The sequence below is a fragment of the Rhipicephalus sanguineus genome, chromosome 11 (genome assembly GCF_013339695.2).
Source record: "Rhipicephalus sanguineus isolate Rsan-2018 chromosome 11, BIME_Rsan_1.4, whole genome shotgun sequence".
In the NCBI taxonomy this organism is placed as follows: Eukaryota; Metazoa; Arthropoda; class Arachnida; order Ixodida; family Ixodidae; genus Rhipicephalus; species Rhipicephalus sanguineus.
Window position 1 is genome coordinate 23,288,427 of NC_051186.1, and position 18,121 is coordinate 23,306,547.

An 18,121-nucleotide genomic window follows, 5' to 3' on the forward strand; every position below is an offset into this window, starting at 1 on the left:
CGGTTGGTCAAATAAGTTTGATAATGCATGATCAATCAAGGTGTCATCATTATTGGTAGGACAGCGTGTAGGGAGAGTAATCAAACATTCATACCCATAGCTATGAAATGTACTAGAACAATTAGCAGAATTAGGTGAAGTAGTATCCAAGATGTTAATGTTGATATCTCCCAATACTATTATTATGTTGCACTTAGCATGTGATATTCTTTCCATGGTATGATCAAGAGCATTACAGAACTCTGAAACAGATGAGGAAGGCGAGCGGTAAATACAGCCGACCAATAAGTTCTTGTCAATGTTGAAGACATGTGAATCAAATTCGATAAAAACTGATTCACAGTTGGGAGTGTTTAGTTCGAGGTCATGACGACGTTTTTACGGAAAAGAAGATGTCAACGATGTGATCGGTCATATGATCAGATTCGTTGAAAAGCTTCGACTCCAGTTCATCAATTCTCTTAGCAAGTTCGGCACAGGTGGGCATCTTAACTAAACTACACAAGGCACTGTACATACAAAACACGGGTACAGGTAGCTAAAAACAGTTCGTGGCAGCAGCGGCAGAAATAGGATAAATAAAACGACAGAAGCTGTGGAAACCAACCTGTACAAGCAAAAGGAATGCGTGAGCACTACTGCCGCTGCCGCTGCTGCCAAGAATGGTCGATGGTAGATGAAGGCTCCCTTTAAGTAGCGATGCTGGGACAAGCCAGCACTATCTGGTGGCCTTCAGTGAAGACCTTGCTTGGCTTGACAAGAGAGCCTGCTGGACGGCATGTGCGGGTTATCCAGCAGATGTTCCAAAATCTGTACAAGCAAGAGGAATGCATAAGCCAGTGCGCGAGGAGCACTACTGCCGCTGCTGCGAAGAATCAACGGGAGTGTGAACATCAGCAGTGTGTATTCCGAATTTCTCACAGCAATTGTTCGCTTCGAAAATGAGTTTGGCGAGAAAGCATAAAGTTTTGTCTTTCGAGGACAGGCTGTCGATCGTCACTGTGGACGCCGCTGGCGAGAAGAAGAAGGATGTCGCTGCGTGATTCAACATTCCTGCCAGCACCCTGTGGGCACTCTTGAGTGCGAAAGACAGCATCCGCAGTGCAGTAGAGTCGGGCACAAGCTTGAAGAAAAAAAGGATGAAGTTGTCAACGTATGCCAATGTGGACAAAGCCGTGCTTATGTAGATTTTGGACACACATGCTCAAAACGTGCCCATAAACAGCGCCATCCTACAACAAAAAGCGAAGGATTTTGCTTGCATCCGGGGCCACGACAACTTCAAAGCTAGCAATGGCTGGCTGCAAGGATTTAAGAGCCGAAACGGAGTCGTCGGGAAGATCATTAGCAGTGAGTCGGCTTCTGCCGATAGCGGTGCTTGTGCATCGTGGGTGGCCGAGGAGCTGCCTGGTGTTTTGAGCCGCTATGAGGCAGCTGACGTTTTATAACGCTGATGAAATGGCTGTTTTATCAGATGCTGCCTAATCGCACGCAGGTGCTTAGAGGAGAAGACTGCCACGAAGGCAAGCAAAGCAAACTCCTCGTGACAGTTTTGCTTTGTGCCAACAGTGATGGCGAATGGTTCCCATTGACTATTGGGAAAAGCGCCCGGCCCAGATGCTTCAAAGGAACGAAGCGAATTCCTGTAAAGTATGTGGCCAATTCAAAGTCGTGGATGTTGCGGGCAATCTTTTCCAATTGGTTGAAAGACTTCAAAGAAGACATCAAGCGACAAGGCCACCAAATCTGTTTGCTCCTTGACATATGCTCTGCGCACCACGTTGACGGCCTTCAGCTCTCAGACATAGAGCTGATATATTTTCCTCCCAATTGCACATCCCTGATACAGCCACTGGACAAGGGAACAATCTACAGCTTCGAGTGCTGTTACCGCCATCGTGTGATAGAAAAGATTCTTCCGAACATCCGTTTTGAACGGCAAACGAAGATCAACATCTATCAAGAGGTCGAGATGATTGCTGTGTCGTGGCAAGAAGCTGCAGCTCAGACGGTTTCAAGTTGCATCGCCAGTGCCCAAATAAAGATCGCTGAAGCTGGAATCTGCGATGACAGAGAGGAGCCTGCGAATCGAGCGGATGTAACCAAATTGTGGGATGCGCTATGTGTGAACGGGGGAGTGCCCGACGACGTTGAACTTAGCGTATTTTTCTTTGCTGACAACGGCGCCGTATGTACTGAGGAAATGTCAGATGCGGCGCTTGTTGAAATGGTGCAAGATCGCGGTCACGACGAAGGTGCATCAGAGAAAGATCCACTGTTTGCTGCGCCTACTGCGAAGGAAGTGATGGACGCATTGGACATCTTGCATCGTGCCGCCTGCGCGCAGGATGATGAAGCTGCATTTCATGAATTAACTTCCTTGGAGCACCGCTTGATGTCATCATATATGAAGAAAACACAAGCCAAAATCACGCAGTTTTCTTCTTCTGAATAAATGTGAGAGGCGAGGTCTTCTGAAGTGATGTCCGTCTTGTTTTGGTTTTGTTTTGCATGATACTTGCCGATTTTCACGTGAAACTGCATGTAACGAAAACCTGTATATAATGAAATATTGCCGGCATTCATCAATTTCGTTACATCCAGGTTCAACTGTACTACGTGTAGATTGAACTCCTGGTCACCTCTGCACTTGATGTATCAAATGCTGCTCAGGTGTACTTCTCAATTGATGCACAATTCTTTCTTTGGTAATATGCATGCTGATGGAACGGCTGATGCTGTCAAACAGGGCATTGAACTGAAGGGCAGAGCCAGCTGCGGAGACACCACTTGTGCAGCTTTCCACACTTGATTTGCACCATAACAACCTTGGAACCCTCTTGAAAAAGCAGGGGAAGCGGGAAGAGATAAAAAATTCTTCGACACAGGGTTTTGCTGAAGCCAGTGTTTCAACAAGCGGTCTTGTCCTATTCAAGGCTGCAACTGCCTACCATTGCATCGTGTATGCACAGTGGAGCCTCGTTGATACGTTTTTCACGGGAACCGGAAAATAAAACGTATTTTGCAAAAATCACATTAACAATATGGATACTCCATCAGCAACTCACTAATGATTAACATTGAAGTAGCTGGTTAATTTTTCATCTTTTCAATGTCTAGGAGGAAATTCTTCTGAAAAGTAAAAAAAATAAATAAAAAAGCTGTAGAAGAATCGTTGGACGCAGTGGCCGCGCCTGGCGGGGTTCTTTTCACCGCAAGACCGACGCTGCTGTGGCCTTAGTGGCTGTGTAACGTGCAGGTCGGGGCTTGTTGGGGCGCGGTTTGTGTTAGTATACCCAAGAATAAACGTAGTATTTCTAGACATATCGGTCAAGATCAACTTTCATGGTCGTATTATCCAATTTCGGGCAAAAATGTGATGGTATTAAATGCATGAAAAGGCATGATTTCCTAGGGATGTTGGCCGAGATTAAAAAGAAAAACGTATTAGGCTGAAACACATATTGTGCAGGATCGTATCAATGAGATGTATATGCTTTCTACCCTCTCCTCCATGCCAGACAAAGGAGGAAAGGGCAACTGTGGAAATGGGGGTGGAGGAGGGGCCAGCATGCCTGATTGGGTGAGTGGAAGAGGAAACAGTCTGAAAGAAAGAAAGTGAGGGGGCGCATTTGTGTCGCTCAATTATGGTTGTCAAAAGTGAGCACCACCTGGCAATGATAATTTTACAGTCATAAGAGCGGTTAGAAGTTCCTAGAAGAAAGGCTTAATTGTCGCTGGTTTTCGTTGTGTGTGTGCCATATCGGATGGACCCTTTGAAACAATGTTTATACCTCTTGGCTGGAGTGTATTAAACTGCTTCTAAATAAGATATGACTCTCCATATTTTCTGTCTCTCTGGGACTGAAAGCTTGACTGAATTATGTAAAGTTTGAGATCTTAAAGTTGCGACCTGGTACATTAAAATGCCGTGCCACTGCGTTCGGTAACTCCTGTGCCATGTCCGCGCGACCCGTGTTATATTAACAGGCTGTCCCGTTTCGTCTGTGTATATTGTTTGTGACAATACGAACATTTGATCATGTAGATAATGTTTGAAATAGTGCAGGTGAAACTAAATTTTATGTGATGCACATAATCTCTTTCGGCGCTTTTAATGGTAACGTCACCTTGAAGGTGTTTGCATGTCGTCGATCTTGGATAAGAACAGGGAGTTATGTGGGTTTACTTTTGCATGCACTAACGTCCTTAAAATTCCTACTGCGGGGATACACTGCGGGGGTACTGTGGTACTTCGGAAAACACTTTTGTAAGGCGCTCATTGCCTGCTAACACTGGATAATATTTGCGGAGAGCATTATGTCTGGGAGCGCATTTGAGTAGTTTGTTTTTATATGCTAGTAGCTGTTTGGGCTGTGCTTTAGGGGCTCTTCTAAGCAGTGCTGATTTTCTATGTGATTTACATGCCTAATTGTAGGCCTTGTTTAGAGCGTCACGTGGGTAATTCTTTCAACTAAGGTTTCCTTTACGTAGCTTATGTGGTGGACGTAGTCACTGTTGGTGCTACAGACATAGGCTGCGTCATGGTTGCTGCTTGCACTTTTATTGTGGGTGGCATGTGCCCATTTGATTGCTGAGGGTGCACGCATTTTGTTTGGTCATCAACATTTTCCTAATTCCAGAATTGGCAACGGTAGCTCTCGCATCTTTTCTGGAAACATGGTCAAAGTGTAATTAGGCACTCGATGGACTTTGCTGTGGTGGTATCTTTTGAAGCGGGGCACAGAGGAAAATTCTGTGTGCAGGGTGAAGACCTGACCACCTTTGGAGAGCTGGTGGCGGAGGGCTGCTTCCGCATGCTGGGTGCCAAGGCCCTGCGGCACCTGTTCCTCTTTGACAAGCTGCTGCTGGTGGCCAAGCAGCGTGAGCAGGGTATCCTGCACTACAAGACGCACGTGGTGTGCTCCAATCTGATGCTGATCGAGAGCATACAGGGGGAGCCCCTCTGCTTCCAGGTGGTGCCCTTCAACAGCCCCGACTACCAGTACTCCTTCCAGGTGGGGGCGTCCTCCTATCCCAGGATTCAGGACTTGCTGGTTGGACAGCAACGGGACACACCCCAGCAGTGCATGATAATGAAACTACCTCTGAGATGTGACTGCACCAGCGAAGCAAAGACTGTCGAAAATGGAACTTTTTAATTACTTGCGTAGTTCTCAAGGGTAGTGCCAACAAGTTCTTTTTTTCCATGAATCAAACACAAGTGTGCAGCTAGTATCTTATACCATATTGCAATGCTCTGCAGTGCCCTTCTTTATCGTGGGTGGTTTTAGTATAATAGGGATTAATTGTACTGAGGGCCTAGTATGTCGTCAGGATAACGTACTAGCTTGTCCCACTGGTGGCACAAATCGTGACCTTAATTTCTCGATTACTAAGTTGCTGCTGCGGATAACATTGATGTTTTAGACTTGGCTCTGTGGCATAAATTGTAATTTGCCTTCCTTTGAAATCCTCTAGAGCATACGTAGTCAGATTTGCAGATCATTGTTTTGTGGATTGCTTGTACATGCGCAGGCTCGCAGTTTGGAGCAGAAGCGTGAGTGGTGCCTGCAGCTGAAACGAGCCATCATTGAGAGCTTCAGTGCTGTCATACCAAGCCATGCCAAGCAGCTGGTGTTGGAGCTTGGCCAGAATGACAGTACGTGTGTTGGCTGCTTTTAATCCTTTTGAAGGTTTCATGGCACATTCATCAACTACGTAGTGGCAGTAAAGTAATCAAGTTTCTTTAGTGTGTGCAGTCTCTATTGTTAAATTGTACAGAAAAATTAGCGTAACTATTTTTTAATCTTTGTAATAATTATATTTTAGATACCTATGCTTGATACCGCTGAGGCTTGTATGTCAGAAGTGTTCCATTTCGTTTCCCACTTCCATCAAATGTGGGTGTGACCATGGCACTGAAAGAAGTCTGGCAGCAATAGAAAAGAATGGAAAATGGTGTGACTTGTTAGACAGTCCCAGGACATTTAATGGCGGCAAAAGATAGGCCTGCTTGCACGTGCTTTAGGAGTGAGGCTAAATAAGTTTTCTTGAATGTTTAGAATTCACTTATCTGGGTTTTAATGCAATCAGACTATGTTTAAGGATGACAATTTTCAAAATGCCGTGGCACCAGCCACTGAAGGCCATGCACCAGATATAAAATTCTCTCAAAGTGCTGCCTGCCAAGGGGATGAAATTACTTTGCTTATCGGCACTTGGAGTGTCAGGGACAAGAAAAAATATTTTGCACCACTCTACTATCATGCTAACTGCTATCTTCAACAGCTGCACCACTGTTTTTCACTTATGCATGGCATTTAGGACATGAAAGCACTGAGCTATCCCAAAAATAAAAACGCGAGTTGAAATGAGAAAATCATGCTCTGTATGTGGTACAATTTTCATTCACCTTACTTTAATACTTAAAAAAAAAAAAAAGAGGGGGGGGTTCTGAGGAGTGCCTCCTTATAAACAGACTGCGTGCTTCATCAATGTGGCATTATGCAGGCTTGTGCAATGCAACGCACAAAACTGCTGTTTAGTATTAGTGGCTCATTTTCCCGTGTACATGTGGCATTACAACCAACGGACCTCTGCGATTTCAGCCAGTGGCATGTTCGGATTTCGGTATGTGGGGCCGATGAAAAATTCTGAAACGCACATGGTTGAAGACCTCTGAACAGCATGTGCCCCTGGCAAATATGAAGGAAATATAAGCGTTGTAAAGGAGTCATAAGCATTGCTTGGCCTACAGGAAAGGGAGAGCTCTAAGCAGGCTGCACCACAGAATCACTATGGAACGGTTGCAGCAGCAGCAGCCCTGACTGGCTTGCCTTGCAGGAGGCCTGATGTGCGAGAGGGGACCGGTGAAGAAGACGCTCGGTGCACCAGAGTACTTGAAGAGACGGAGGTACGACCGGCGCAAGTCCGAGAGCAGCCTGCAGAGGGCCCTGCAGTTGTCACGAGGTGAGAATGGGTCGAGGTTTTCTCAACTCTAGTGTCTTCTGCAGTACGGCAGCATGGCAGTTCCAGTGGGCAAAAAAAAAAAAAAAAAGAACAAATGGGAAATAATGCCGGCAGCAGCACTACAAGCGAGGCAACGAGTTATTTGAAGCTGCTTAGAAAGGTGACAAGCACTGACGACTGTTGTGTCACCCATGGATGAAAAAACAAACTGTGAATTCCACTTTTTGAGCCAAACAATAGTTTCAAAGCTCTGGGTACACTAAGCAAAGTCAGGCGAATACCATTTTTATTCGGCTCCTTCTTTTCAGCCTGGGGCACATTTTATCTGGCAAAAAGCAACGATGACTTTAATCTTGCTGGTGTGTCAGCCAAATAATGATAATTTGTCACCATTTTAAAAGGTGCACTAAGTAAACAGAGACACTGCACAGAACGAAAAATAAGGGACACACGATGTCGGGCGTTTACTTGGTGCACCTTGTAAGATGAATGACCACCACTTACCCCACCTTATAGCTGTACACATTCATTACCAACTTGTTCAGTGTGTTCCCAGGGGCTATGTTATGTTGCTGGATCAGCAAGTACCGTATATTGCCGATTATAAGTCGACTCCGATTATAAGTCGATCCCCCAAATTGCAACCCCTTCTAGGGGAAAAAAAAAAGTTGACTCCGAACACAGCCTCATGCTGTGGCCATAGCTCACCAATAAGTTTTTCAGAAGAGGGAGCGATGCAAAGAAACATTTATTTGCCCGTGAAACATTGCTTACGACTCGTCGTTGCTTGAGAGAAGGACGCAGTCGCGGTCATTGCCATCGTGTGAGCCACTGCTGCTGCTCGCCGTCGGAAGGGGTGGCTGTGGTCGTGAACCCAATCTCGAACCGCCTCCTCAACGGTAGGGTATCGTCCAGATTTCGGTCCGCAAAAGGAACGGCGTGTAGCAGCGCACGTGAAGATCTTGGTCCTTTGTTTTCTCCATTCCCTCAGGCACTTTTCCGACACATCAAACTTGCGCCCTGCTTCACGTTGCTTTCCGACTTTGCGTAGAGGATCGCTTGCCTCTTGAAAGCAGCGCTGTACTGTTGCCGGCGTAGCGGTGGCATCTTGGCGTCCGTTTGGCAGCGTCGCAAATCGCGCACACCACTGCTCGCAAGCGAAGCAAAATGCAGAAATGGCGAACAGGCGTGAGTGCAAAAAGACGCAAAGACGCTTGTGGGTGCATGTGACTGGTCATGTGGTTTAGTTCCCCGCGAAGTGTTGCCAGCCCACACGGCGCTGCCAGCTTTTCTGTGGAACGCCGATGGTTTGTCAACGAATCGTTTCTATTGCATGAAAACAAAACTGCAGGACGCATCGCAAGATAAATTCCTCTTTATTCATAGAACATTGTTTGCCCTCTATCAAAGGTTCGAAATGCTGCTTTCGAGACCGTGTTTCCCAAGCAGTTCGCATTAATGCCATCAGCGGTGATTTTTAAACGTGCTCCGTAGTTTCGCCTCGCGTGGTTTCGCTATATTTTCGCGACCGTCGTGGCAGATCGCAAAGATGTCCTGCTCCGGAAGCAGCGCGCGTGCATTGGGAGATAGCTGTTGCCGCGACTCCGCTGCCTCTGCGGCTGATGTTATCGATGCGTCGAATAGCAGGAAATCCGAAGACGACGACCTTTCGTCGGACCCCACAGATACATCGACTTTACGATTCCGCGTATCGGTCGACTCCGATTGTAGGTCAACCCACGAACTTTGGAAGGTCATTTAATGAAAAAAAACGTCAACTTATAATCGGCAATATACGGTAACTGGTCTGCTTTATGGGACAACTCTGCAGAGAAGCTTATATCCATGATATTGATATGAGTCCTTGTTTTGCAGCACTTGCTGTTTTGACAAATTGTGCTGGAACATGTGTCCTGTGACATTGTGTCTTGGACCTTCCATGACTCACCATGATACCGGTGTCTTGTCTTCTTGCAGGTTCAAGAAAGGTGAGACCAACCGCATTTGCCAGGGCTGGTGCATCTTGGGAGCACCTCTCACCTCTTCACCAATTCTGTTGCGAGGTCCCCCCCTCCCCCTTTTTTTTTGCATTTTCTTACATCACTTAGTTTGCTAAGCAATGCTGGGCACCGTGGGGCTCAGTATCGAAGGTTAATGTAAGTGAAGATGGCTTATAGAGCTCTATATGGAAGCGTTAGTACTAATGGCATGTGTGAGTGTGAACTTGTAAAGGATAAGCACGGCATTCGGAATGACAGAAAGTTGAGCTAGTTGGTGCGGATTCATGATTAAAGAAGGGACACAAGAGATGAGATCTTTCTCCTGTGTCCGTGTCTGCATCATGCCTACGTTCTTTCGCCATGAAGCACTGCACGCATAGGTCTGCGAAAAAATTGGAGCTCACTCAGACTCACTCAAGAAATATATTTTGCTCTGAGGGCTCACTCGGGCTCAGACTCACCAAAATTTTCCTCTATCAGACTCACTAGGACTCAGACTCACTAAACCTTTTCTCAACCGATCTCACTCAGACTCAAACTCACTAGCACATTCCTCAGCCGGACTCACTCAGACTCAGACTCACGGCCTGATCTGAGTGTGAGTGAGTCCGAGTGAGTCAACTCATGAGTGAGATTACCAACCTATGACTGCACGTTGATATGATTGTCTATCTGGTTTGTCAACTAACTACTGATCTCGCAGGGCCAATTAATTAAATACAGTAAAAGCTCGTTAGTCCACCCCTCAATGATTCAAATCCTTTGATACAGTCAAATCCTGCTACAACGAAATTGACGGGACGCGCGAAAAAGTTTGTTGTCGCGGAATTTCATTGCAGCGAGATTTCATCTATAGACCACAAAAGTTCGGAAGATCTGATGATCATGACTCGTCCTTTGGTCCCAGCAAGCATTGTCCTTTGCATTTAACTCTCGCTGACTCGGACACATACTTGGCCGCACACCGAGTGAATGTATTTTCTCGCGTATGACACGCACAAACTATACAAAAAATTTAGCGCCAAACTCGGGGTGCGGGATATACGCGAAATTCGGTGCGCAAGTTGGCTTCACGGTAATGCAAGGATGGCGGCTTTGCGTCAATACGCGAGTTATACACGTGGGTTATACACGAGCAAATGCTATATGCAGGCTACCCTCGAAGCGTGCCGAGCGCCACGAAGGAGCATGCCAAAGTTGGCTAGAGGCTAACTGAAAACGAAGTGCCGAAGCTGCGCACTACCACAGTCATAAGCGAGAGAAAGGAAAGCTGAAATGCTTCGTGCCGTTTTACGATTTTATTGCCTTTAATCTGTCTTCCGGTGTGTTAGATGCGTACTTCAGCGTATTCGCTATTGATTATCGCGATGATAGCGACCGCGGTTTTCTGTGCAGCGGTTGCGGCAAACGATAGTTCCGTTTCCAATCTGTGCACGCTGGCCGTGCGTGTGCCTGCGCGTGCCTTCAGAACTGCGTCGTTGCTATCTGTGATCGCGTCTACCGCGGTTTTGACCGCAGCATTGCTTTGAGTCGGTGCGCGTACGTAGGATGTGCGTGTACTTTCGTGGTCGCCCCGCCACGGTGGTCTAGTGGTTATGGCGTTCGACTGCTGACCCGAAGGTCGCGGGATCGAATCCCGGCCACAGCGGCTGCATTTTTGATGGAGGCGAAAACGTTTGAGGCCCGTGTACTTAGATTAAGGCGCACGTTAAAGAACCCCAGGTGGTCAAAATTTCCGGAGCCCTCCACTACGGCGTCTCTCATAATCATATCGTGGTTTTGGGATGTTAAACCCCAGATATTAATACTTTCGTGGTCACCCATGATCGCGTCGACACGACCGCATTTGTGTTCGCAACGGTTGCGGCAGAATGTAGTTACGCTTGGACTAGGTGCGCGCTGCCCGCGCGTGTGCCTTCAAAACGCCGTGGATGTCGTTCACGATCGCATGGCTCGTGACGACGAGCAGTAGTTTTGTTTTGAGTGCTATGTCAAAAACATGGTGGGGGTTCTTGAAGAACGATTCTTCCGCGCCCCAAACGCGCATCGAACCCACCGGCAGCATCATGGCGGATGGACGATCTGTCGCTGAGCATCTCAATGGCGAATAATTTACCGGGATGTGCGTGTGGGGGCAGAAAGCATGCCTCCGATGAAGACACGGGTCCTGCGATGCGGCCGCACGGCTCTGGCAACGAGAAATGGTCGAGTTTCTAGAGAAATTTCGCAGCAATCCTCGGCAAGCCCCTTTTCCTTATGTTCTGGCACTCGCAAAAACTTCGTTCAAGTGGAAATGCCCGGAAAAAAGTATTCATTGTGACGAGATATTTTTCGCATTGTTTTCTATGGGCGGCTGACGGGGAATAGAAAATTATTCGTTGTGGCGAAAATTTCATTGTAGTGGTATTCATTATAGCGGGATTTGACTGTAATTCGAAGCAAGCGGCACAATCCAGCCATGCCACTTGTGCTGAAAAGTTTGTTAGTTGAAACAGTGATTGGGTTAGCCATAGATAAATTAAACTGTGCACTGCCCTAGCTAAACGTTTATCACTGTCCCAGTTAGGGAACACATGGCACGACATACTTGCTACTGTGATCGTTGTTGCTGCGCTTTTCATGCTTGGCGGCCAGGTCTAAAGGGCCAAATGGACATCAACATTGATGTTGAGGCACCAGTGCTGATAACGCCATCATCCGCAAAACTGTCAGCTGAACCTCAATATAACAGTCGTCTCACTAAAATGTCACAGCAAGTATGGAACACGCCTAAGTCGACATGCTCGCGTAGCATCTTTCACTATTGCCCTTGACATAATAAAACGAAGCCGTGTTTGCTGCATAAATCTTGTCTTGCAGGCTCGCCTCACCAAGTCGTGTTCCTGTCAGCCCGTCTCATGCCAGAGAATCAGTGCACCGGACCCTGCAGAGTTTCACGGCAGTCCAGAGGTGTGTATACCGATATGTGTTGCTGTCTCATGCAATAACGCCGCTTATACTCGACAGATTTGAAGAATTCTTATGGTGGCAGATTTGTGAGGCGAGTCCAATAGTAAGGTCATTCCGTGGTAACATTAAAAAGTGTTGTAGGCTGGTAGCACTGTACAACATGCTGCCATAAAGCAAGATAAAGTTTAGGATGTGTATCTGGTGATCCACAGTGGACCACTTCTGTTACAAATGGCTCTGCAGTTAAAATGGTTAAGTGAACTGTTACTAATTTTTGTTTCTCAGAGCCAGAATGAAATTGAACCACATTGGATCTGTATACAGTAGACTCCCAATAAGACGAACTCGAAGGGACCGCGGTCATCTGTTCATCTTATCAGGAGTTCGGCCTATCAGAAGTACCCTCAAAAAGAGACATGCTAACATGCCAAGTGCATCCAAATATGTTACTTGAAAACACTGAATGGAGTAGACTTACAATGGGGGCAAAAAAACAAGAAAAAGCATTTATTTGGCTCATCTAGGTAAAAACTATGCCTTCAAGCAGAGTATTTACACGAATCTTACGAGCACTCGATTTTGCGTGTTCAAAAATAAAAATGCTCATGAAGATATTTGCTACCACATTTTAATGATAAAACTGTAACAAGCTCCTATGTTGACGATTAGAAAAAAATTAAGAGACAAGCACAATTTTCCTTCAAAGAATGTAAAATTTATTGTCCTGGCAGTTCCTTTTCTTCTGTGAGCCTGTTTTGCTGGCTCTAAGATCACTTCTGGATACGCCTCGGTTACGTGCTGTTGTCTTGACAAAGTCATTATACGCCGAGTTGCTTAAGAAAGTCTGCAAGATTTTCTTCGATGCCCGGGATATTTTTCCCGTTTTCGGCCCGTAGTAACTTTTCCTGATCGATGTGCAGCTGAAGATATCCCATCGCGCTACTCACGGTCGCAAGCCTCGTGCACACGAAAAAGATGCGACCTAGCTATATTCCCTGTGCAAAATAGCCTTCCTTTGTCGTGCGCTTCCATAATCAAAATGGCTCATCACACAATTCACACTTCACTGGGAACAGATACAACGCGCACAGGTCCTACGCGAATTGACCACAAAATACATGTGCTCGGCCGCCATTGTGTGATGGCGATGACAATGCACCTGACCCCTCCCCTCTGACGGGAGTGCGCTGCAATCGTAGTTTCGGTGCCGTACTCGATTGTAATGCACACCATTTTTGTTCCTGTTGTCGCTTTCTTTTTTTTTCCCCCACTCCCCTTGCATTTGCCCCTCTGATCACGGCGGAGGGGCCCCAAGCTCTTGTGTTCTGTTCTCCTTTGTACTCCAGCTGGGAAACCGAAGAACGGGGGGTGGGGGAACACAAAAGGACGCAGTGGCTTGGGGGTCCAAGTTGTAAATCCCCTACTCTTTTTGTTGCTTTCTTTGCTCATAAAGCCCTCACCTCTCCCATCCACAGGCTGGGGGTGAGAGGGGATACCGGCGTTATCCCCTGACTGGTCTTCTTCGTTTATCTCGTGCCCTCTGCGTCGCGATTTGCTTCGCGTCTTTGCTGCAGGAAGCGCTTTTTTAATCTTTTTTGCTTTTTCTTGGTCACCTGAATGCCCCACCAAGACTGCAGTGTTCGTTTCACAGAATTGCTAGTGTTGTCGATCACTGCGAAAGTTCGTCTTAATAGAAGAGTACAGTTGGGCGGTTCGTCTTAAGCGAATTTTTTTTTGCATTGAGTCTATGGGAAACCAAAGAAATGGTCCCGTGTTGTTTGGTATAAGCGAGAATTCGTCTTAACGGGAGTTCACTGTATTTTTAATTTTGGTACCCTCTGCTATATGCAACAAGAAGACTATTGCATTCTAGTCTTTAGTGTGTGCCAGCACACTTGCTAGAACTTCAGTGAGAAACCAAGTTGAAACACATGATTTGCACTTGTATATTTGTATTAGTTTGCGCATGTGGTTAAACTGGAGGTGCATGCTGCATATCATGGTTAAAAGAGCACAAGCTGATTAGGAGATCTGGTCATTTGACCTGTTGCCTGCGTTTTTATCCTTCCCGTTGGTTGACTTGCTTTGGTTACCATTGTTTCTTTCTTCTACGCTCCAGTATAACCAACCTGATACGGCAACGACGACCGGCCAGAATTTCGGTCCAAGCTCGCCCACCTCATCGAGGCTCGACATCTCGTGTTATGCAGGCAAGCCAGAGGCAAGGATGGATGAAAGGCTCGAATCGAGAAGTTCCAGTGAGGAGCCGTGGCTGCCCTGTAAGCAGTGTCCCAGAACTAGCGTGGACACCAGTGACACCGAAAACGAAGACGGTGCCTGCATGGTAGACGTACGCAGACTCCTCCGCTACAGGCCGTCCGTACGCTCGCCAAGCTATTGCACTGAGGAATACCCGGGCGAGTATGTCACTTTCGAATTTGCTAGTCGGCACATAAGCCAGCAGTCTTATGGCAGTACGTCCTGCGCTCCTGCCGATGCCGACTATACCGCAGTCCGTGCAAGGCTCGGTGTGCATTCTTCGATTCAACCTTCCGACAAACCAGTTCACAGGAGCCACTCCTTTAGCGAGGCAGTGCTTGCCGAGACGGTTTGCCTCGAGGGAAGCGAGGTTCAGAACCCTCGACGAGTCAGAAGGGAGAACAGCGTACCGGAAGACTGGTTGAACAGTCTCGAGGAACACCTCCCTCCGAATGCCTGCAAGAGGTGCGGCTCACTTCCACGCAGTTTCCGTCATGACACGTCGCCTTGCTCCGAGACGGGCTCCACCAAAACACACCAGCTCAGAGCTCGCATGGAGCGGCTCCGACAGCAAGCCCCGGAGCAGCGCCCGTTCACGATAGCGTCGGACCAGCCCTCCCGAGCAGACTTCATCGACGGGCCTACGGGCTACATGCCTCAGGGCCAGTTCAGCAGTCAGGAACTTAACTCTGTGGAGAATCTGACATCCTCCGTGGTTCACCCCGAGCACCGCATATACCGCCGGGATGCTTTGCACGGTGGCTCCTGGCGTAGTGCACTCTTGGGTCTGGGTACAAAGCTGACGCGCGGCTTGTGGTCGCCTCACCCGAATGACGGCCCCGTGCGCAATAACGAAGGCCACCTGAGCCACGGTTCGAGTCGAGACAGCGTACGCAGCAACGATTCTCGGCAGCTTAAGGTTATTGGTACGTTCGGCAGAGCGTGCGCGAGCGTTATAAGTTCCAAGACGAGACATCTTCCGCGGCTGTCGAGCGTGCACAGTGTCCAGGGCAATTCCACAGCTGCGGCCCGAATCGCTAGGCAGCTAGAGCCCGATTATTGCATTCCACAGACAATTCTAGCCATACTGAACAGAAACCAAAGTGTCATCGGCACCGACAGTCCGCAGCCGGAGGTGAAGAGGAGTCCAGAGTCCCCGTCGTCCGTTCCACACTCGGCCAATGTTGTGCTGGACGATGACACGGACTCCGAGAACAGCGATTCCTCGGCAGACAGCTACTACGAGAGAAACTTTGAGGCCATTGAGGACATCCTGGCCGACGACATGTTCCGTGATTCGGCAATCTACAGTGATCCGGAGGAGGTCAGTGGCAGTGAACGTGACATTGCAGTGAAACTGGACCGTAGAGCCGATAGCGACAAGCTTCAAACTGTTGCCGAGAAACTGCCTGAGGGTTGTACTCCCGTCGACCAGCAGCAAGCACCCACGGAGCCCAGTTTGTGCGTGTCGTCTTTCGTCCCTGCACCAGTGACGTGCCGGCAGAAAGGCTGGGTGAAGCATATTGTTAACAAGTTTCAGGCAAACATGGCATCCGACTCCTAGTCCCCATTCACATGTGCCTATCTTGGATGCCCAGTGCAGCATGAACCAAAGAAAGTACGGTCGGTGCTTCACTGCTTTCATTGCATGCCCCTTTGGTGTCCGGGATTTGAACTTCACACGGAACGATGTCGGTGGCGCAACACACTTTCGGCAGCTCAGCTTACTACAGCTTCGTGGCCCTGCTTATGCAGGAAGTGTGGCACCAAGACGATCACTTGCATTGCGTGACCTTGGGGCCATTTCATCAAGCTCTGCATAGCAGAATTATTTTGCTCCACTCATGCATGTCAGTGTCGTTGATGTGGCAAAGCTGCTCTACTGCATTGAGTAGTATCTATGCATGCACAGCTTCTTTTTTTTTTCTGTTTTCAAACGACTTTGAACAGTGGTACTGTTAAATCAGGCTATATCAATTGAAATGCTGAGAAGAAACGAAACTTGCAGTCTCGATTGAGCCTTGCTGGTAATGTAGGCATTACCTAATTTCTTTTTTGTTATCGTTGTTTACACTTCATGTGTGCTGCATGGAAGGGTAAGTGATCTCCTTATGTGCAGCTATTGAAACACAGTAAGGATCATATTTTCGAGAGCCATTGTGTTTTGCCCAATGTGTAGTTTAAACTATCACTTTTAGTTTGCTTTTATGTAAAGTGTTATAGCTAGTGTAGTCTGGTGTATAGTGTGAAGTGAGCAGGATTCTGTTGCCCTTCTAGGTTTGCAGTACTTGAATAATCATTCCGTATTTGGGCAACACTGAGCAAGCAAAAGAGAGTTGAAAAAATAAAAACAGCTCCAGGAGTATGAACTAATAATCATTTTTATGTGTGTAATGAATATTGCAAAACATACTGTAGCTGCAAATCGTACATTCTATTATAATAGACAGGCAGATGCCAGGTCTAGCTAGTGATATGTTGCGTTCCTTGAAATCTCGCAGTGCTTTCATTGTGCCAAAACAATGACTTAATTGCCGGAAAAAAAATGCTATTGATTAGAGGAAATTGCAATTGTCATGCACGCCTGGGCACTATATAGGAATGGGTTTGGTTGGCTGTATTGGTCTTGAGAAGTCAAGGGACTGTACATAGGTGATGCAGAAAACCACCTGCGTTTAGCACCAGCAGAGCAGTTTGAAGACTTTGCATGAGCAAGTTGGATAGCAGAAAAGAATTAAGTAAAATGGGTGCACTTTGTTTCATATTGAAATGCAACATGAGCATCCTTTTATTAATACTAGTTAATAGAAACTAAAAAGAAGGCAAGTATGTGTCATCATCAAAAGTTCTGTAATGATGTCAATCTTGTCCCACATTTGTCTTTTTAAAAATATTATGATACTACAGTCAAACCTTAGTATAACAAAGCCACACTTGCAGCAGAAAACTTCATTAGATTGCAAATCTTGCTCAATCGATGTGATGGAGGTTCACCAGTAAAAAGAATGCTATAGATTCAAAGGCCATCCCTGGTGACGGTATTTCACTTGTAGCTACCCAAGGTAAATTATTGCGTAAAAGTTGTGCTGATTGTGTGGTTAGGAACGCCAGGCAAAGCATCTGCGTAACGTGTGGTGTCCAGTTGTTGCTTGTGGCCTGTACCATTCTCCAAATATTGGATTAACCGCAGCTAGCACTCATAGCCGTTTGAGGCAGTGCCCGCACGTTAAGACCAAAAGCAAGGAAACTATGGTCCATTCTCACCACGAAAAACAAAATACCGGCTTTCAAATGCTGACGCTCTTATTTAGGGCATTCTAGTTGATGCTACCTTGAAGAAGCTTCCTCTGACATGTTTCTATGAATGTGGGCATTATGTCGTGCTCGTAGTACAGTCAGTGCTTGTTCTTTTGAACGTGCGCCTGCACATCGAAGGTGGCATCCAGAACCTAGCTTGCTGCATATAAGCTGACTTTCAGCTAACCTGAGCGTCAGAATTCTTGTCTGGCATGTCTTTTCCCTTACGCTCTCAATTAAGCCCTATACAGACTGAATGATTTCCGGTCACTTGAGGAATCGCTCGACACATTGTGCGACGCCGGGTGACCGGAAAAAGCTTTTGTCGCACCGATCGGTTCAAGGACGATTTTTGTTGCCAGGAGAAGTACATCACCTGTCGCAAGCTAATCAGAGCACGAGGTTACGAGAGAACGGAGGGCAATGAGTGTAGAGCCATGCGCGGCATGGAAATCAAACGTTGCCAGTGTGGCCATGCATAACAGCAGCGCTGAAACACTGCGGGCATTCCAGCCCTGCCGTGGAACATACGACTATGGCTGGACAAGACAGGAGGCTCTTCTTTTCCGGCCATGAGACAGCGCCTCTCGGGAGAGTTGGCGGGCACAATCGTCACGCAACTGAGAGCTGCAGTACGAACACAG

At 47.1% G+C, this 18,121-nt stretch overlaps 1 protein-coding gene across 1 annotated transcript in view; it reads left to right on the forward strand.

Annotated features, from left to right (window-relative positions):
* The window catches only part of LOC119374356 (uncharacterized), a 43,550-nt gene extending 27,141 nt beyond the window's left edge, over positions 1-16,409 (forward strand). The window contains exons 10-14 of the mRNA XM_049411078.1: positions 4,767-5,018; positions 5,539-5,662; positions 6,847-7,003; positions 11,726-11,921; positions 14,041-16,409. Of these exons, the coding sequence (XP_049267035.1) occupies positions 4,767-5,018; positions 5,539-5,662; positions 6,847-7,003; positions 11,726-11,921; positions 14,041-15,744 (2,433 nt within the window). The 3' untranslated portion in view covers positions 15,745-16,409. The remainder of the gene's footprint in view (positions 1-4,766; positions 5,019-5,538; positions 5,663-6,846; positions 7,004-11,725; positions 11,922-14,040) is intronic.
* The last annotated feature ends 1,712 nt before the right edge of the window (positions 16,410-18,121 follow it).